The following is a 22,761-nucleotide window of genomic DNA, read 5'->3' on the forward strand; positions in this document are numbered from 1 at the left end:
ATAAGTTTATTTAATAAGGTCTATACATCTTTAGAACCAAAATACTTATTGAATTCTACTGTGTTTAAATAGAAAGTTTACATTGTGCAGTTTTTTTGTTGTTGTTAAGATCAATTAATTCAGTTATTGTACCTTATTAAGTAATTTGTTTTCTTGAAAATACAGGTCTGATATTGTCATCTTGTTTGTTATATTCAAAATTGAGTGAAGCAACAATGTTGTAAATGAGTTATTACAGGAAAGGTCAAAGAACCCTCCTAAATTTTAACTCTTTGATTACACATTATATATTGTACTCTGTCCTCTACCTCCTTTTCTGTAATATTGAATCCAACCTTATCCTTCAAACATACACTTATATGTCTCATGCAGAGATTCACATATGGATCACTCTTGGCTCAGTGTTTGATGACATTCTGTGAAGACATAAAATTTGTCCCAAGTAGAAGACATCCTGTATTTCCACTTTCCATCATTTTATTCCATATTTGACAGCATGGAGCAATTTCAGATTCTACTTAAGCATTCAAAGACTGGTAGTCTTTCCACCTTACCCCAGTCAATCCAAACCATCTGCATCTGAGATTTCTTTCCTTTGATCTCAATAACACTTTATTTAATTGGTTGCCAGTCATCCTCATCCCTGACCTGACCATTCCTTATTTGCTAAACATAACCAGAAGCGAAAAATCAATGATATTGTTGTTGTTGTTGTCACACATTTGCCTAGAGAAGCATTATTTCTTGTTATTTAAGTCTATAGTACCCCTTCCCAGTTTCCTGTAGCTTTTGTCTACAAGTATGGTTCTTATTGCTTTCTTCCAGGAAGAGTCTCAAGTAGGATGATAATAAAGAAGTGAAGTTTATAAGCTTTTGTACTACAAACGTTTCAAAACTCCATTTTCTGAAGACCTTTAAAGATATACTCATTTCTAAGACAGTTTGAGTCTTCATTTCCCTGTGGGTTTGCTTGTGAGGTTAAGATATGTACATACATAAGTACATATATGTACATAAAAATATATGTGCATATTTTAGTAGTATAAAAGTGATATCAGAGACTTGTGAGTTTAATGTTTATTAGAAGAATCCATGAAGATACTGTGTGCAGTACATGCCTGACACTTTGTAATTTATAATTTGTCTGATTGTTTTTAGGAGCCAGAAAGTTAAATATCTCTCAAAATCTTGCTGCATCTTTAGATTTATTTATGAAAGAGAGAGAAGAAAGAAAAAAGAATTTCTTCTTTAAGATTAACTTAAACCTTCCCTTATGAAAGGTCTCTTTATTAATAACAAATTCTAGCATCTGAAGAATCACAGAAGTGATTTCCATCTTATTTTGGAAAGATGTTCACAAGTATGAAAACAGCTATCAGATTTCTGAGCTCCCCTTCTTCAGCTACAATATGTTCAAGTTCAGCTAGATCTCATCGATTATGACTGCTTCTTTTCTCCTTTGATCTTGGTTAGCCTTGGGTCACTTTTTGGTTTTTTAAAACTAATAAGGATAATTATATAAGTAAAGATAGAAGACACCCTACCAAGTACTTCGTATGAATTCAAATATGTAATATGCCCTTGCTCACATCTCATCTTCTAATTTTACAATTCTATTAGAAAACCCATTAAGCATGACTAGAAGTGATTTATTCTTTATTAAAAATAACCATGCTTCTATTTTTTTTAAAATTCAGTTATTCTCAACATATTTATTTTGTCCTTCCCTTAAAAATGAAAGAGAAAAGAAAATAAGAGGCTAGAAAATATATCTTGGTACCTTGAGCAATTTGGGCTCGACAAATGTCAACGTGACATAAAAATTTCTCTCGAGATTTTACCATTTCTTTTCCAGTGATTGGTTAATATTTCTTTCATTACTTATAAGACTTGACTCCTGTCATTGGTTGGAAATGGAGGAGCCTTTAGCATCTATTTAGGAATAGTTAACGTGCCAAGGGGTGTTCTGACTTACAGAAAGTCTTAAAGAGGATCAAAAAGAAACTTAGCTTTGAAGAATTCTATGAATATCTGAGAAATTGCCACAAACCATCATTTTGTTCACAGAACTAGAACTGCAAATATTAGAAAAACGGCCTGTAGATAAATAGATGGCTATGCCCCACCTGAGTTGCCACTCTGGTATTAGCAGTGGCTTTGTAAAACACAAGACAAATTTTGACAATAGCCAGGGAAAGAGCCAGAGCATGAGAGTTGGAAGCTCTAAGACGTTAGTCACATACAGGACAGCAACAGGATTTCCAAGAGGAGTCCCGGAGAGAGCCCATCATCAGCGGTGTAGCAGAAGTCAGAGGCCTCAGGCCAGACCAATGACTCAAGACAGTGAACACTTGCAAGATGTGTGGACTAAAGGGTGAACTACAGCGTCCATGATGAGATGCTTCTACTTTTTGTTTGTTTGTTTATTATATTTGGCATTTGATTTTCTTTTAAATTCGGTTTTGTTTTAGGGAGGATTTTGCAAGGGCAGAGGATTCATGAGGGGGATAGGGAGATGAGTGGGATCAGAATGCATGATGGGAACACCACAAAGAATCAATAGAAATTAAATAAATAAATAAATAAAAAGAAGTCTGTCACAAACAAGTGTGAATTCAAAACCATCAAAAGAAGAACACAAAAAGATGAACAAGGAAAGAAGTCTATTATTTCTGGCCAGGGATAAGGAAAGAAACTGAGAACAAAGTAAAGACTGCATGGAGTGTTGCAGCCGTCACTTAGCAAGACACCCACTCTCCCCTGACACTAGTATGAACAGCTACTCTAAGGTTGGCATGGTCCCTATTTCCTATCTTTAGCCACACAAAAAGATCTTCAAAACAACAACAACAACAAAAATAAAGAAGACAGCCATAAAAGTACAAATACAATATCAGTATATTTATGTGAAAGTACAGAATAGACAAATCCAGACAGACAAAATCCAGACTTTTGGTTGCCTGGGACAAAGTAGAGGAGGAGGAATAAATGGAAAAATGATAATTATCAAATAGGTAGAGAATTTCTTCTTGAGTTGGTTAATCATAAGGGTTGCATAACTGAATGCATTTGAAGTTGCTGAAATGTACATTTTACAAAGGTAAATTATGGCATAAAAATCACCTCTCAATACTTTCCTTTTAAATGACCCTTTTTTATCGACTTTGTCCTAGAAAAAAATTCAAGGGTTAATTCACAGATCCTCTCATTAGGAATACCTCTGGCTCTCAAAGGAGTTGTTAGTCCACTCTTTTCTCCTCTTAACTCATAACAAGCTTCGAGAGTGTCAGTTAGCAGGTAGTAATGCCCACGGATAGGCCTCTGCACTTGTGAAGAGTTCACACATTGGCAGCTCAGTATGTTGTCAGTTGATAGCTAGACAGCAGGTTCACTTTGGTGGTAGTTCAATCCTAAATCCTTAACTAAAAGTAATTCTAAGACAGAACAAGGTCACACACTAGAAATAAATTCCATCATTTTCACTTCCTCCCTCTGAGATGTTAATGAGAGAAGCTGCTCTGCATACGATGGGACATCTTCCAAATTTACAATGACATTATTGGCAGGATCAGAAGCAACTGCGAGAGAATCAAACCATCTCCCTCCCTGCTCCATGCCATTACCTAAGAATTTGAAAAGACTTTGTAGACACGCAAATGGGTCTTGCTGTAGCATACAAAACGTTGTGGATGAAATTATATTTTAATGAGATTCATCTAGTGTTTTCACAACTAGACTCCTTTAGAAGAATTGACTTTGCTCCAGCGATTAGAGCCCACTCAGCTCCACCAACCATCTTATAGGGACCACAAAAACAATGTCTAAGAGACAAAGAAAAAAGCAAAAAGCCTGAGGCCAGGTTTCTAATCAGAGCTCTGCTTCCTTACTGGTTGACCTTTGTGGCAACTCACAGAATACCTACCCTTTTGAGATGGGCCAAAGAAACAGACGAGCCAGTGGAGTATGACCTGTGGCCAAGCGAGTACCTTGGAAAGATGAGTTTTCAAGAGAGTTGAATCCATTTTAGCAGAAAATTTCAAGTAAAATAATTCTGTATCTTTTTTTCTTCCTGGACATTCAAAGAAAAAGAACATTTTCTGGTTTTTATAAAAAGGTTTATTATCTTCATGTCTTCAAAGTGACCTAAGGGCCAGATTTAAAAGGATTTTAAAATTAAAATGACTATATTTCACAGTTGATTATAGCCTTTTATTTCCAGGCAAACTTGACCTAAAGTCAGGCCTACACACAGATTGAGCCCCTCATATGAGAAATATCATACCACGTCACCCAGTGAAACATCCAAGGCAATACCTTGTGTCAAGAAGCTATTAAATGAAGTGCTTACAAAACGTTCTGCTTCTTGGAGGCTGACAATTGTTTTGCCCATGCCAGTCGCTCTTTGGAACAAAGATGGCTGGAAGACATAAGGCTTTAATAGTTGATGGTTATGGTGTTTTATTGAAGCTCTTTTGATGCAGCAGTTTCAATGCTAAGGACATTCTATTGTGGTCTAAGTGAAAGTCCTCAATTTTTAAATTCTTTGAAGATTTCATACATTAATACAATTTATTTCAGGCATATTAATCTACCGTTACTTCCTTACAACTTCCACTAGTACCCACAAACTGGTCTCCCTCCTAGCTTAATGTTCCCTTTTGTTGTTATTGTTAATAATTCCTGAGTCCAATTAGTGCTGCTCATATGTATATACATATGTACATATATATATATATGGCCATCCACTTGTATATAGGCAACTCATTAGGAACCATGTTCCCCAAGGATAATGACTCTTCTTCAACCAGCAACCATTAGCTGGAAATAGCGCTTCTACCAAAGGTTAGGTTTCAGGGGACCCTCTCCAATTTGTACTGGAAGTGTGTCTGACTGGATATGGTACAGGTCTTGTGCATGTAACCACAGGTGCTATGATTGATGTGTACAACAACCACATTATGTCAAAAGTCTGCATTTCACAGTTCTCCTCATCGTAAGCTCTGACATTCTTTGCCCATTCTTCTGTGATGTTCCTTAAGCCTTGGATGAGGGGAGGTTAATATAAAGGACACATCCATAAGCTGATCGCTAATAGTCACCTATTCTTGATACTTTGACCAGATATGAGTCTTTGCATTATCTACCACCCACTACAAAAAGAGGCTTCTCTAACCAAAACTGACAGCAGAACATTCTATGGATATACACATATATCGAGAGAACAGTTTGATGAAGTGACCATTTAACACAACAACTGTAGCTTCCCCCTATGATCGTGGGCCTTTGAGCAAGTTTACTTTATCAGGCATGACATCCTTCCTGTGGAACAAGTCTTGTATCCGATAAGAATGTGATTGGTTACCCCATAATTGCAATAGCACTATGACAGCAATGGGTACATCCTGCCAGGCAGGTCAGTATTGTGGCATGCAGAGGAAAACTCCCATACTTTTAAGTTATGAGACCTTTTTGAAATGTTTTCAATAATGTGTGCACAGATGCCACCACCTTATCTCTGAGGTAGATCCAAGAACTGTCTTAGAGTTGAGTTTGTGAGTGTGTGTCCAATATGTGTCTTAAGAGAAGATGTGGTGGTTTTACACTGCTGTAGTCAGGAATATCAAACTAAAATTTAGAATGCTCCTTCGCAGCAGCTGCTATTTCAGTCGCAAGCCTAATGGTTCTTAAATTTTAACTCTACATCAGAATCGTCAGCTGAATTTATTAAAAATAAAATCCCCAATCACTACTTCTCCATGTCAGAATTCTGGTTTAGTAGGAAAAGGGAGAGCTCCCAGAAACTGCACATGCACTGGAATTCAATGGTCCCGATGCACATGGCCAGGAAGAAGCTTTATTTATTGTCTTAGAACTGTACCTACCCACCAAAGCAAGACATGTAACCACCTTGATGGCATCTTATAAGGAGTCTAAGGAAGAAGTGAGTCAACTTTGGCTTCCCACTGACTAAATGATCCCAGTGCAGTCTCTCTAATTGCCACAAGCTGAGTCAGGAATTGATGTGTCTGCTGAGATTTCTCTTGTTGAATGATACTGATGACTCTCTATTTGTTTTCACTTGCTACTCATGGATACCTTGTGCACCATAGAAACAGAGATACCAGACATAGGTAAGCAAATAACACAGCTGCCTAATGACCCTCTTTCCTAAGAAACCACCCTCGAATATGTACAAAAAGGGAATGTTTGCCTCTTAACTAAGGTTAAAGAAATAGTATAAAAGTAAAGTTGGAAGTGATGTGCCGGTAAGTATCTTCCAAAAAAGAAGATCAGTATATTCAGGAGGAATTTAAGAAAGGAAAAGAATACTCAGAAAAGAAAAAAAGATAAATGAGAGTGACAGATCAGTATGGCATGAGAAATTAAGGCCAAAAGTCTCATTATGTTTCCCTAAGGTGATACCACAAATGAGCCCATAAGTTCAAATCAGTTTAATGTCTTTAAGTTGCAAGTATTTTTTCTCACAAGACTCAAAAGTCTAGTTGTCAGTTATATCAAGAGACAATGACCATAATGACCTTTTAAAAGAGAGAGTTGCTTTTTGTATTTGGTAACTATCTTTAATAACACCGTTTTCCTTTCATATAACTAAGTGTGTTCTATTTCCTCTCACCAAAGGAATTAACTGAAAAGCTCCAAACTGACCATTTACTGACAATGGCAGATAGCATTGAAATTAGTGCTGAGGATTTCTACTTGTTGTTGCACTGCATGTTGTCATAATTACTCAAACTTTCTGAAATTTCAAAGGGGAATATAGAATTTTTTCATTCCCAAGTGCCAGTTGTCTTCAAAATAGCACAAGTAGGGTTTGGAATATGGATTGTAGTTGGGAAATGCCTCTTCCCAAATGCTATTGAACAAAATCAGCCTTGCAACTTTGGCATAACTGATTGTTTAAGCATATTCAGTTGGTTTCCAATTTGCTTACTATTGCATGTTAATAATTATAAGTGTTAATTTTCCATTTAAAAAAAATCTATGTGATTTTAAGTGATGTGAATGAAGCGATCACTGGTAACTTGAAGATCAGTGGCTTGAGTATAAAACTAGCTAGAAGATGACAGAGTAGGTCTAACACCTAAATTGCAAAAGAAATCCTCTGTCAAAATGATATGAATTTAGTCATGTTGGGGTGAAGCAAATAGAAAGGTAGTTGCAGCAAGTTTACATGTTTTCAGAAAGCAAAAAGAAATCATTGTCAATGGAGCTGAAGTGTACTTGGGAAATGGTATGAAATGGTAGGAAATTGCATATCAATACAAGGTGTTTTTCTGTCAAGAAAATAACATTAACCAAATTTTATTTTGATATGTTGGGCTGCTCCCTTTTCTCAAAACCAGTACACAAATTTGAAGAAGAGCCTTGATGAAGAAAATACATCAAGTTACTCAGGAAAATGTGAGAACACAGGTTGTCTTTTCCACTTGCACATCAAGAGTGTTCTGTTGGCATTTCACATATACAGTCACATGGGATCCAATCTAATCTTAGTGAGGGCACAAAACTGTTAGTGACCTTGGGCAAGCCCCTTATGGTGCTGGGTTTCCCCAGCTGAAATTTGAGGTGAATACTAATTCTAACTTAGCTTACAGGCACATTGGAGATATTCAATAATGAATGAATGTAATGCATTCCAAAATACTTTTGTGCGAATAACATTTCTCTTGGAAAAATAGCCCATGGTCCCTACCTAAACAAAGCATGATTAATCTGGCACAGTTGAAACTGCACAAATTGGATACCAAAGTATTAAAGGTTATATCCAGGAAAGGTTGCAACCCATCCTTTACTCTAGGAAAATCTAAGTATGTTGGAGAAATATTATTCTGAAAGTTAAAAAAAATGAACTAAAGACATAAAAAGTTTTACTCACCACCTATTTGAGAAATCTTTGCTGTAGAGATGCTTTGGGGGTAGAGCTGCCAAATCATTTTGGAATCTGGTGGTGCCCTTTACAATTTACATATAGCACCTCTTATGGCGGTTCCAGGGTTGAAAAAGTACCTGAAATCTACTGAGTTCTGTTACTCAAAGAAGGTAAGTAGAAAAAAAATTCCAACTATTCCAACTGAATCTGATTTTCTTCCAGTACAAACTGAATTTCAAGTTATCATTTGCCAAGTTTATAATTATTAACATACATAAATATGCTTAGAGGGCAATTGCAATTAAGAGAATGTCAATCCTTAAAAGATCTCTTTCTTCTGACGAGACTCTCCCCTCCACTTTCTTTGGCTAAGTACCCAAAGCCTGAACTCTTTTTCATGCCTTATTTTTATGCCATACACTCCAGTTCTTGTTCAGAACTTACTGAATACTGACCTTTTCAGGTGCTATTGGACATCAAGGGCAGAGAGAAGGATATGGTCTTTGTATGCAGGCAGGTCACAATGTATTTAGGAAGAAAGTTACCTGCAAAGATAATACTTAGAACCATCAATCCAGTCTTGCTTTTTAATACCATTAGCAAACAATAGGAACCATTGTTTTTCAAGAAAGGCTGGTTCTGGTATAATGGAAGGAAGGATTTAAGATGAGTATAGAACATTCTTGCAGTGCCAGAAGTAATTAAGTCTTGACATTATCATCATTATAACCATAATAATAATAAACATTTATGGATGCACGTAAAAGGTGCATATAATCCAAGAGAAAGAGGTCTTAGTGGTAGCAACTAGGACAACATAAAATAGCATTGGATTTCATTTGCTGCAAGCATAAAATAAATGTCTGTGGAGCCCATACTGATATTTTAAAAAAACTCTTACCTTTATTAAATAAATGGAAAATATAAATCACACATCCAAAATTATAATTTATGTGATGATCTACTCTCAAGGGTGTGGGATGTAATTCCTGATAGCTTAAGTCTCCTCTGTAGATAATTATGTCCCTCCAAAAAAGACAATAAGGAATGCTTTTTACAGTAAGGAAAAATGGCTCTCCCAGGAGGTTGAGATCAAGCTGGTCAGTGATAAATTTTGTTGATTGTTTATAATGTAGGTGGGATTTGGTGAAAATGAAACTTTTCCATGAAAACTCTACAATTCCTATCTGAGAAGTGTATTAAACAAATTCCTGTAAAGGAATTTCCTGTAGAATAACTGACAAATGGTCTTACAACTGGTAAGGTCATCAAAACCAAGGAAAGTCCAAGAAAATATCATGGACCAGAAAAGCCTAAAAAGACATGATGACTAAATGTAATTTGCTGTCTTGGAATGGGAAAATTATCTTAGATTAAGAATAATAATAATAAATAACAAACTAAGGGAATCAAATAAAACATAGACTTCAATTAGTAATTTAAAAACACTAATACATTACGATAGATATTCCTACATCACAAATCCCTCTTCTCTGATCATTTCTCTCCCTTTTCACATTTTCTATACTAATATGTGACTTATGAGAGTCATATCTTGTTTACTCATCGGTCTACTTGACTAAGCTGTGAGTTTGATGAAGAAAATGGTTGTATCTTATACACAAGTTGGCCTTTATCCCATAGTACAGTTCCTGAGCACATTTCAGGTGTTTAGAAGATGTATTTTAATGAATTAATAAACAAGCACACAACATAGAAATGGCACCGTGAATGCTCCGGTAAGAGAGGATGTGTGCTTGAACTAGCAGAGATAAAGGGAAATACTGAAGACGTTAGTAGGGGGAAAGAAACAAGAGCATGATGTTCCATAGACATGAGAAATGGTAGAAAGGAGTTAGAAAAGAATGATATCTTGCTTCTGGCACAGGGAGTAGGTACTAAATAGAGTTCTCAGCACTAAACGTATTAGAAACAAACATGAAATGGTTGCCTTCCTGCTAATTCTCACAGTTCATTAGACTGGGGAACACTCATACTTAAACAAGTCATTTAATTTGTATGTATTCTTCCTAAGCATTATGCAAACAACCCAATGTAGAAATTTAGGGAAGGCTTTCTTCATGAGAAGCTGCCTGGGTAAAGACACTAAAAGCATGTGAAAATAGATGAGGTAGAAAGGGTTATTATTCTGCATCAAAAAAAATTACAATATCTCTAACTATAGAAGTGGTCAGAATAATTATGGAGACACTATGAAAAACTGAATGCAACTTCAAAAACACCTTCTATGTGACATACAACAGAGGTGAATCTATGTACCCAACCATGTGACTATGTATGTTCGTTAATTTTTGCCAGCATGACACAAACTAGAGTCACTTGGGTGGAGGTAACCTCAACTAAGAAACTGCCTCCATCAAACTGGCCAATGGGCATATCAGTGGGGCATTGCTGTGATTGCTGATTGGTGTGGGTGGGCCCAGTCCGCTGCACACCAGTGCCCTGTCACACCTGGGAAGGTCATCCTGAGTAGTATAAGAAATCAAGCCTAGTAATCCATGGAGAGCGAGCCAGTAAGCACCATTCTTCCATGGTCTTTGATTACGTTTCTGCTTCTAGTTTCCTGCCTTGAGTTCCCATTTTGGCTTCACTAAATGGTGGACTCTAACCTATAAGGGGTAATAAACCCATTCTTCCACATTTATGCTTAGCTCATGGTATTTATCATGGCAACAGCAACAAAGGAAAAAAAACTCGAATGTCATGATTATATATATATATGTCATAATTTAGAAATGTTAAATTTCACCAGTGTCTGACAGAAGGGAAAGTGTGTAGAGAAGCATTGCTCACTTCACAGAGGGAATTTGGAACTTTAATGGTGTTCTGTTAGACACATCCCTCCAAGATCAATAGTCCTCTAGTTTGAAACATGCCTTGTAATCGACAACAGGCACCTAGGAAGATGGCAGTGTCCCGAGGGGAGGCAGAAAAACCAAAAGACCAAGGAACAATTTGCTGAGAGATGGGTAAGAAGGTGAAAACAAGAATTATGTTAAATTTGGTGAGTTCAAGATGACCTTGACACAAGCAATCACCCAGCTGGTAACTGGATGACAGAATAGGAAAAGCAGCTCCTGAGATATTTTTCTCTGTTTCTTTCTACTCTCCATAAACAGCATCAAAATGTCAGCATCGTTATAGATTAGTTGAATGATTTGGATTCTCTCATACCTAGACCCATTATTAGAAAAACAAATACATGTCTAGACCCTTGGTACTTACACAGGAAGATACATCAACTCTTTAATCTATTAAAATATTTTTCCACTTGCGACAAAAGACAGACTCCAAGGGTACATGTTAAACAGATTGCTTTTAATGACTTATTTTTTTCCTCTTCCATAGCACAAGCCCTGCACATAAGTACTATCTGGCTATGGATCCTATGTCTGAATCACTCTACCTATCAGACACCAATACTCGAAAAGTCTACAAACTGAAATCTCTTGTGGAAACAAAAGATCTGACTAAGAATTTTGAGGTGGTGGCCGGCACAGGTGATCAGTGTCTTCCTTTTGACCAGAGTCACTGCGGAGATGGTGGCAAAGCCTCAGAAGCATCATTGAACAGCCCTCGAGGTAAAATAAACAGAAATTCATTCCTCAATTGACCACAGATTTTGTTTGATATCACCAAATCTAAAAGCTATTGTCATACTGTGTCTATCTCAACATTCTTCCTCTCACAGACAGCTTTTCCAGAGTCTATCACAGAAGATTGGTACATCAAGGCAAAATTTTAGATGATATGCATTAGTTAGTATGATCATAATTGTTATCAAATGATTGATATGATTTTAGTGTGGTTAGCAAATAACTACTGCCCAGGGCCATTGAAGTGTCTCTCAAGATTTCTTTTTTTTTAATTTATTTATTTATTAAGGATTTCTGCCTCCTCCCCACAACCGCCTCCCATTTCCCTCCCCCTCCCCCGATCAAGTCACCCTCCCTCATCTGCTCGAAGAGCAATCAGGGTTCCCTGACCTGTGGGAAGCCCAAGGACCGCCCACCTCTGTACTGGGTGCTGTTTTCTGGGAAATCCACACAATCCAGCACTTAAAGAGTTAACTGGTCCCAGTCTAGAGTCTCCACTCTCTTGTTTCTGCTCTGTGGCCTGCATTGGATCTAGGGAGGTCTATTGCCAACTTCCACCACTGTCAGAAATGCTGAATATCTCACAGCATCTCTATCTTTTGCTTAACAACCATTAATGAACCTTTCTTCCTTTAAAGAATCTAGATAATTTTTAAGCTATTTTTATTTTTCTCTTTACTTAAAATCAACTCTGGGATAAAAGATTCCAATTAGTTTGCTTTTAGTGGGAGTTTAGCCTTATTAAAAAAAAAACCAACAACAACTTCATTTCCCTATCTTGCAAGACCAATCTTTACCTCAATTGCCTGTAGTTTAATGAATATGTATGTGTCTCCCAATTAACTTTATAATTTCATAGTACTCAATCATATGTCCACCTTAGACTTCTAAATTTACAGATGCTCTGTCATCACGTATCATCTAGCTCATCTGCTTAATTGTTCAGACATTCTTGGTTCTTTCTCCTAAGTTTTTATAGATGCATGTGTACATATTTACTTTAGTGAGTTTTACAAAGTATTCATTTCACTGGATTTCACAAAGCCAGCATTGAGTATTAAACATAATACACCTTTGTTGCAGAAAATACAAAGGGAAGAATGAGAATATTTTTAATTAAAATCAGCATACACTTAGCACATAAAGAAAATTACCATTAACATTATAGTAGTTATTTTTATTAGAATTTTTATGTGTAGCATATGTTTTATTTCTCTCAGAGTAGATTCATCATATATATTGTCATTCTTTAATGTATTATAAATACCTTTCCATGTCAATAAATACTGTGAGGCCAATGTATTTAATTTGATAGAAAGCCACTTACTATTTCAAATATTAAGAGATTATTCTATAGCCATATGACATTTGCCATACTGGAATTAAATTCCAACTACTATGATAGTTCAAAGTATTCAGGTTTGTCAACTACCATTTCTCCATTAAAGCCCTTCTGGCCAACCCCAGCCCATTAAAGGTGAAATTCTTAAATAGTATCTACACTCTTAAATTAACACTAGGTTATGTTTTTGCCTTCTTTTGTTTCTCAGTTCCTTCATAAATAGAAAGATTTTTTTTCTATAAAATGTTGCAAAGAGAAACTGCATCTAATATTTAATAAATTTACTCATTCCCTACCTACTCGGAACATGATGTAGAATCCATCAAATTTGTTTATTTTATAATTGATCAATTAAATAAGTCTTACTTTTGCCAGGTATTCCCAAAGGGAATGTAAATCTCCCAAGTATTATAGTAAAGTGTTTCTTCTTCTCTGCACCAACTCCTATTGCATCCACACACTGGGCCCACAATAAATATTCAAGAAGTAAGTGAATAACTCAGGTGCAACATATAATCAGCTCATCTTTCAAGAAAATATATCAGATTGGGTCTTAAATTTTATATTGATTTAAAACTCTTGTGAGTATTATAAAGATTTCTGCATACGCAATAAGGAGGAATCAGGCTTGTATTGTGCCTAAAATTGACATCCTCCTGAGTCTCTGCTAGTCTGAAAACCACTCATCTCACCTACCCCATTCAGCCTGCCACATAGAGAATGACTATTTCTGCTTTTCCAAACAAAGAAAAGACTTGGTTTGCTGTAGTTTTCCTGCTTGGAAAGCAGCAATAAGAGCACTGATTAGCAGGATTTGCATGAACTCTTGAAGTATCAGTAATTAGAGCACCAAAAATTATACATCTATTAAAGCTAATATCAAACTTAGTTTTTCTTTTTGTCATATCTACTAGTATGTGTTTATTCATATTGATTCACTCAACTTTCTTTACACATAGTCTAATACTTTCAAAGCAGCCCTGAGTACATCAGGCACAGACAGACATCTGATTGTCTGAACTTACCTGAACAACATTCACATACTGTTCTTGAAGCTGAGGTTTACAATATTTGTCCAGACACAATGAGTGAACTGGAATACCTAAAGAAGTGAAAGCTATGGTATATACTATGTAGGTATGTACCATATCCTTTGACCATGAAAACAATGTTTGATATCACTCAGATTGTAGTGGAACATCAGTACACCTCAGTCACTTTAAACATCCTGGTGAGAAACTCAAGGACCCAGCTGCAACTCCCATCTCCATACTGAACCTAGACATACTCAACTGTCAGTGACTCCGAAGTTTGAATCTTACATGGAATGCTGCTATAGGGCAATTTCTTAACTTTTTAGAAGGGAAATTCATGCATGCAAGAAGTTATTAAATTACAGTGTGTAAATTGAGAAAAGACTATGACTAATTGATAATTTCATCTTTGAAGTTTTCCTGCATACTCTTTGTCTCTCAAGAAAGGGTCATTTGTTTGTAGTTTTGCTATAAGATTGTCTGTCATGTGCACCAGCTCCTTCTTGCCACTCCTTTGGAAGACAGCAACTGTTTAATGGATTGCTTTAAGGAGAGGCTTAAATTTTTCCCCTCACACTGAAGCTCATAAAGAAAAGCTGTAGATCAGTAGAAAATGGAAATGTACATCTGGGAGTACCATTTCTTGGTTAGGAAAGAAAGCTTACTCTAAGACGGAAGTTCTCATCCCACATAGGTTAGCATATCATCTATCATGCATATAAGATATTTACATTACAATTCATAACAGTAGCAAAATTACAGTTAGGAAGGAGTAATGAATTTATGATTGAAGGTCACCACAATCTGAAGACCTATATTAAAGTTTTGCAGCATTAGGAAAGTTGAGAGCCATTGCTCTCACACTTTAACAAGCAACATATTGCAATTTTATGCAGACATTCCAACATTCCTTAACTACTCAAGGTTAAGGCTAGGAAATGTTGATCGGCAAAGCAGCTCATTAATTTTCTGAACCTATTCTAAAACCAAGTTGAAATATAATGCATTTTGAGATCCCTGTGCTAAAGTTGGAGTATATTATTAAATCCCATCAAAAGCCTACCAACCAAAGTTCAGGGATCAGAAGATGTGTTGCATTTCACGTTGCTTTCTTCATTTGTTTGTGTTTGTGAGAAATGGCAGCCAAGTGAGAATTGCAGGCTAGAGAGTCTAAATGTCCTTGATTTATCCATATAATGGCCAGGTTTTCCTTGAATGGTTGTATAAGTCACTATCCCTTACCATGGTTCCCTTTCCCGGAACACTAAAATAAACAATAATGCCATTAATTATTTTTGAGCCAGCATGAATTTTAACACAGGATCACGAAATTTCTCATGTCTAAGTTGAAGAATTCAAAATGGTCTCATTTTGGATTCTAATGGAATACAGTAAAGATTGCTATAGCATTCAGGGAAACTACTGTGTGTTATTCAGTTTGTACAATGCTATGATTTCCATTGTACAAAAGGAAACTGAAACTCAGAGCAAGAGATTTGCCCAGGATCACATGGTATGCAGGTAACAACCCAGAACTCAAACCAAGTTAGCCTCATGTATAAAACATCTTCTATGAAGAAGCCTACAATAGAACTATACCAAATTCCACATCTTTGGACTAAAAGTCAGTATCTCTCTGGAGGATACAAATTTGGGGAAATGCTTTGTAATCTAGTGACTTGTATTTCACAGGAAAAATATTTATAAGACAAGTAGTTTCCAGTTAAGTTTCATTTTCCTATTACAACACTTTCTCTGATTTTTAACTAATTATGTACTGATAGTGCACCATATAACATTTACATGGTTTGTAATTATTCAAATATATCTCCTGGAAACCTTGTCACTTCTCTTTGAAAGATTCTGCAACTAGGAACTTCACCAAATTTTCCTTAAGACCAAGACAGGAAACCTTCACTTTATTAAATGTCCTGACTGCAGTAGTAACTACAAATTTTGTTTGAAGGAAAAATTGGAGCATCCTCAAATAGAATTTCATATGCTAGTCCCTGGGTTCTTCTCCTGGGAAGAGACCTTTATCTCTTCCGATGTGATAAACTTTGATTTGAATCCCAATAACAAGAAACATTTGTCATTTAACTCATCAATACTTCAAAGGGTTTCGCTAAGAAGAAGTTGAAGGAGCACCGTTCCCTAGCACTGTATATGAGTTTGAGTTGACTTTGAAAGATGCTTTTAAAACATGCATGGATGATGTCGTTGAAACTTAGGTTCCATTTATTATTTTTACTGCGACTTTCTTTAATTCTACAGAGAACTCAAACTAATGAGTCATGTAATAGATGACCAAGTACTTAAGCAAAATGTGAAATGGTACTAGGTAGGGTTATAAAACAAAATTGGTGACAAGCTGAATGCACTTGTGTTTTTCCAAGTAGATACAAAGGGTGAAGGATCGACAGGACAGGCTAAAATTTATCAATGACTTAATATGTTTCCTCAGACCTCACCACAGGTTATATCTCTGTTTTCAAGTGTGTCTTTAAATAAATTGACCTCAGAAGTCAGCAGGGCTTAGGCAATATCCAGTTGAGTGTCAACAGTTTTTCCATGGAAGAGAAATAATTCTTGTCTTTACACCTTTATTAGGTGGCTTTAGGGAATTCATGACACTAGCTACATGATTCCTTTTAACTTTATGGGAAATTACAAAATCTGGATAATATAAAATCTAGAGACAATAGTTTCTGTTCCTTTCTAAATCTGAGGTACATTCCTAAACACTATTCTTTCCTTGGGCATCTGCATACTATTTCCAATTGGCATATATGTGATTAATAAAAAGTTGATAACACAACAATTAGTGACTTCTTACTGGCATCAGTGGTGTCTATTAGGAAGAGAACATAGTAGAGAAAAAGGAGTGTGTTTTGGTTCTCCAGTGCAGTGAGGACAGTAATGATTCTAGTGCATTCCTTTAGTATATTATATGACTTCTTGGTGACAACCATTTGGAGGTATAAGAAGAATAATCATGAACAAAATTACAGACAAGCCACGGCATTAATTTAAAATGCTGTATTTAAGACTCTAAAACATAATAAGTGTTTTCTAGTTTAAAAATATTTCAGGGTAATAGCAGAAGGAAGGAAGTGAGTAAGGAGTTATGATCTTATCCTAGAGTCAAAAGATTTTTGAGCCAGGCAGTGGTGGCACATGCTTTTCCTCCCAGCACTCAGGAGGCAGAGAAAGGGGGATCTCTGTGAGTTCAAGGCCAGTCTGTTTTATAGAGTGAGTTCCAGAACAGCCAGAGCTGCACAGAGGAATCTTGTCACGAAAAACAAACAAAAATTTTGATACATGAGTGGGCTTTGAATAAGAGGGAGAACAACAGGATCAATGCCCGTATGAACTCAGAGACTGTGACAGCATCCACAAGATCTGCATAAGTTCAAACCTGACAAAAATCCCAAGGACTGAGAAGGAGAAGTAGATGCAAAATACCACTCCTAACCAGAAAGTTATTTGGAACTGATATCTGCCGGGAGAGGGGAAATCAGTTTTCTCTAATGTTGTGCCACTGGCTATATCAACAACACTCCAGAACAGGCCCCATATCCGGGACTAGTTGAGAAACACAGAAGGGATTCCAGAGGGGCTTTTGTGATCTTTTTTGTTTCATTTTGTATGTTTTAGGTAGTTTTTGTCTTGTTGGGAGTTTTTATAGGTTTGTTTGTTTTGTTTTGTTTTGAGAGAGAGAACATAAAGTTGGATGTGTGAGAAGATGGGGAGGATCTGGGAGAAGTTGCGAAAAGGGAAACAATAAGATCAAAATATAGTGTATGAAAAATATTTTTAAATAAAATGGGAATAGGAGGGAGAACAAAGACATAGCCCTAAGATTAAGATGAGGATAAGAGGTGCAAGAGTCATGAATCTCAGGGATTTCAAAGAAATATATCTTTTCTCTGAAGATGAGAGAATTAAAGTCAGGCATTGGGGTAAGTAAGAAAGATTTGAGAGAATCACTTAAATAAAATCTGCTTTTTAAGTTATATCAACCATCGGACACCTGTGGCCAAATTCCCAGCCACAGCTTGCAAGGTCCTTCCCATGTAATTTTGTTTTATCTAACATCCTTGTTAGGATTAGAAGCAGCTTATGGAAAAATTGTTTCACAGTCTTCAACTTTTAACAAAATACTATTTTTAACCCCCCGATAGTACTGTGATTTTTTTTAGCCACATGGTATTCTTCAATATTTTTCTTTAGTCAAAAATTAGAAACCTAATAATTCAAAAGTAATTTGATAGCATGTGGAATCTATGAAGAAATACCATGCAGCCATTAAAAAGATATAGAATTCTATATTAATGGAGATTTCTTTCATAAACTAAGTTCTTAGTATCTTAGAATTTACAGGGGCTGCTGCAGAGAACATTCAGTACCTATTATCCATTCATACTAAGAGCTTAGTCAGTTTCTGTATACACTTGCTCTAATGTGTCTGCTAACAATGATGAAAGGAGTAGAACCTTGATTTGTGTGAGCAACTGTAACTTGAGGACTTTTCTGACTTGTCTGTTACAATTCAAAAGGCATAAGCAGTTGGTGACAAAAAGAAGTCAAGGATAGACTTGGCCTTGGCTAACTGCCTTTTCTGTATCATCTGTGCTTGAACACTTTGTTAAGTGTTCATGATTTGTAAAGTCACAGAAGTTTTAGTAAATGGCCTCTTGTGCATTTATTGTAACTCCCATGCATTTATCAATTCTGTGAACATTGTAATATTTTAGAGGACAAATATACTGATAACCACGCAGGTTCTAGAATCAAACTGAATTAGGTATGAACCCCAGATCCTTCACTCTTGGGAAAGGTGTTTAACTTTTCTGAGCTACAAATTCCTTATCCTGAAAGTGAAAATACTAATAGTACCCATGCAACTGACTTGTTCAATAAAGCAATAATAAAATAAAATATAAAAGCACCAAATAAATAAGCTGCCTAATGAAATATATAGATTGGAGTGTATACACAGTAAATATTACCTATAGTTCTGATCAGTGTTGTTGTGTTGTTACTAATATTGATTACAGTAGCTGACAGTACACTGGAAAGGTTACTTTGAAAAGGGTTATGCTCTGTATCCTAGGGAAGGATGAAGCTACAAGAGAATCAGGAGTCAAGATGGGTTAGGATACAATTGTTGCATGCGATTTGACTAAGTTCTGGTTTTCATTTGTGTTAGGTAATGTCCCACAAATCACCTGTAGCCAGAATAATTCCCCCTTTGATTCACCATAAAATTTATTCTGCAAGAATTCTGTTCAGATGTAAACTTAGTGTCCAGAAAATGAAGTTGTCTGGGACAGCAGGATGTTAAAACACTTCATAGGAACCTTGAGGGCATGGAGTATGGACATGTTTAGGTAGACAAGATCACCCAAAGACAGCAAATAGGACGTACTCAGGGCAACATGGAAAAGTCTGCTTCTGGATATCTGGGAGAATAGCAGGAGAGTGGGCAAAGGTGGAGGAATAACAATGAAATAAATTCATCCATTGGTATCCATGAAGATGTCCAACTCTCTTATATCAAATGGCATAAAATTTGCATGTGGTCTATGCACATTCTTTCTACCTTTTAACTCATCTCTGGATTACTTACAATATCTAATACAATGCAAATGCTATGTGAATGGTTTAGGGAATGATAAAAAGAAAAAAACCTGTGAACATTCAATTGCAGTGGAAATTTCTTTTTAATATTTTCGATCTATAGTTAGTTGGATCCACGGGTATAGAATTCGCATATACAGAGAGCTGGCTGTACTTTATCTTCACAGCACACTGTCAAGAATGCAACTCATAATCCCCTCAATTTAAGACTGGAAGCATAGAACTATAATGATTTTTTTTAATTTAAGATCACTACCCAAACTAATTTTACCTCTTTATCACAGTCCCTCTGTGTCATGCATTTCCCATTTGTCCACTTAAGAATCACCTCAACTGATTTCAAAGAAAACTCCCTGACCAAAAAATAAAATAATGACAGAAATCACACACTAACAGGCTGCAAATCATTTGAATCATATTTTGAGTGCTGTATTATGGTAACCTATAAATAACTAATTGCGTAAAATTGCTTTAGTAGTTTCTAGATGGCAGCTTTAATTAAAAGCACCAGAGACATTTAGAAGTTTAGAAATGGATGGCACGTAATTTGCCCTTTTACCAACCATAAAATGGTAATTAAGGAATTTGATTCACTTCTTCCTATTAAAAGTTTTATGAGAATAGCAAGTTCCTTCTAAATACAGTTTCTCTTCAGCAGAAGGTAGTAAGTTTGCTTTATCAGTCTTCTCCAGCAGGGTAAGATATTTTAATGTACAAATTCTTCAGAAGTTAATTAGGACATTTCCTTCCATGTAAAGTGTTTGTTTTTAAGGCTCTAAAACATGAAAAAAAATGTTAGAGTTAAAACTTTGATCAAAGCCCCATCCAAGATCAGTACAAAATGACCCTGTAATTGCATGTTTACTGAATGTATGGGGGTGAGCATGAAATCAAAGAAATGAAAACCTTGTGAGTCACAGTTTGGCGATTTCTGGAGGAATCTTCTATCTACAGTCCACTGATATTTCAGGGAATCTGAAATATTAACCTGTCAACAGAGGAAGCAATAATCAGATGATGTTTTTAGCTTCTAGAAATACTAAATACTAAATAAATAAACAAGTGTACAGAGTAAAACTCTAACAACATAAAGTAAACCAAGACATCTTTCAAAATCCATGGACTTTAACATCACCATGAGCTAAATCACAATTGAATATGGAGTCATAAAGTTTATTTTTATTTTTTAATTCAACAATTGATTGCATTTTTGGGCCACTTCATCTAAGGATTACAGATGGCCCATACAAGAAAGGCAGCTGCCGTTTTGGTTTTAAAGAAAAGAAAAGCAGGTTTTTACAAGCTCTCTATGCAAGAAACAAACTGATAAAGTGGGGGATGGTTTCAACGTCTCTTGGTGCCTCCCTGCAGCCCACAGTTTGTCTGCCCTGGATATAAATCTAACTTTGACTTCCTTCACCCCAGTCGGAAACAAATAAGCATACAGTAGCATGATTTAATATATAGTATCTTCTTTAATATACTAAATGTTAGGCTGAGCAGAGTATTTTCTAACCGATATTCTTCAGATTTTCTAGCAAATTGTGATCAAAAGAAAAACAGACCTATTAATTATACTATTTCTCATTTTAAGTATTTCTGTAGAAAGTGTGTGTCCCCTTATTGTCTGCATCTAAAGACTGGTTATTTTCCCCACAAACCCCCACATGTTACTAACCTCTGAGGAATAATGAAAATACAAAATAACATCCAGTGGTAAGTGCAGAACACAAAATGGCATTGATTGTGTGCTGGTAAATCTGCAAAGGTTTGAGTGCAGTGTGACTCTATGGTGGGAAAAGCTTGGAAGGAAACATATCTAAATATCTATGCTCACTGCTACACAAGGAATTGCAAGTCATTTTGATTTTATTATCTTTAAGTTTCTGAGAAGGGATGGAGATGTAGCACATTTTTCTTATATGTACCAGAGCTTTGGATCCAGCTACAGCCCACAAAACAACAGACTTTTGCTATTTTTTACAAGTTAACAGAACGCAAAGTATTATATTCTAATTAGTGCTTAGTTATAAAGTAAAATGCAGCTGTGCATATATGCATAGCCACAGTACTGTAACACACACACACAAACATGCATTATCCTGTCTTTGTTTTTATGGCTGACAACTCTTCAGGAAAGAATATCACACTATAAAAAGTTGACAATGTGTTATTCTCATTTGAGCATTTGAAAGAACACCCAATGAAGGTGTCACACCATAAGTCAAGGAAGAAATGTAAATAAAAAACCATTGCAATCCTAGCAGCCTGATAGTAAAAATATTTAATTACATTTCTTTTAAAAAGAGTAGTATAAAGAACAAAGATTTTAAGTATTCCAAAGTCTCATTATTGATATAACTGAGCCTAAAGGTCTTGAGAAATATAAATGTAATAAGTCTCTATTGCTTGAAAGTTTGAACTATAGAGAAAGTACAAAGAGAAACTTCCAAACTTGTTTTCCATAAACACAGCCCTCTAATAGTAAGCCATTTTAGCAAATTGTTCCAAGTCCATCCACACCTATATGTTTTCCTTCACAAAAGAATGTATACTATTGTATTTATTTCCTGACTAGCATATGATTTGTGGTACATTATATAATATTCACTGTTTTAAATATTTTGTATGTGCATTTCTCAAGCAATGCATACAGTCACATTCATGTGCAACAAGCACAGTTATTTATTTCTGATGTTTATCTTATGGTGTCATATGTCAAATCCAAAGACTCAGATATGCCAATCACAAACTGTGCTACAGAGTCCAGTTACATACAAAATCTTTTTATTGTTTGAGGATTTCATACATGCACATAATGTTTTTTGATCAAGTCTGTTCTCCTACTGCTCCATCTAAATAAAATTTGGACATATACAACTAATAGTATCTATTATTTGTAGATATATGAATATGCAAAAATATATTTTAAAATGTATAAGAATGATAAGCACTAATTTCAGAATAGTGATACCTGTAAGGAAAAAAAGGAAAGTGGGTGGAAGACTGAAGGGGTGGTGATTCGACTGGATCCATGATGTTTTCTCTTTTCTGACGTGGGAACGAAATAGTGTTAAATTTGAGTGATGGGTGCATGGTGTTAGTAGAATTGTGTCCTGACTTGTCTATCACTTGAAATGTTGCCCGGTTTTAAAACATTTTGAATCAAGAAGTGTGTTAGAAAACAACTTGAAAGTTTGTACCTGACAAATCCATTTCAAAAAGTATTTTATT

The 22,761-nt window shown here is 35.7% G+C and overlaps 1 protein-coding gene across 1 annotated transcript in view; it reads left to right on the forward strand.

The window, feature by feature from the left end:
* Positions 1–22,761, forward strand: part of Tenm1 (teneurin transmembrane protein 1) — a 784,432-nt gene that overhangs the window by 677,984 nt on the left and 83,687 nt on the right. The window contains exons 23-24 of the mRNA XM_075956580.1: positions 6,111–6,131; positions 11,261–11,493. Coding sequence (XP_075812695.1) covers positions 6,111–6,131; positions 11,261–11,493 — 254 coding nt within the window. The remainder of the gene's footprint in view (positions 1–6,110; positions 6,132–11,260; positions 11,494–22,761) is intronic.

The sequence above is a fragment of the Microtus pennsylvanicus genome, chromosome X, assembly GCF_037038515.1.
Source record: "Microtus pennsylvanicus isolate mMicPen1 chromosome X, mMicPen1.hap1, whole genome shotgun sequence".
NCBI classification, from domain to species: Eukaryota; Metazoa; Chordata; class Mammalia; order Rodentia; family Cricetidae; genus Microtus; species Microtus pennsylvanicus.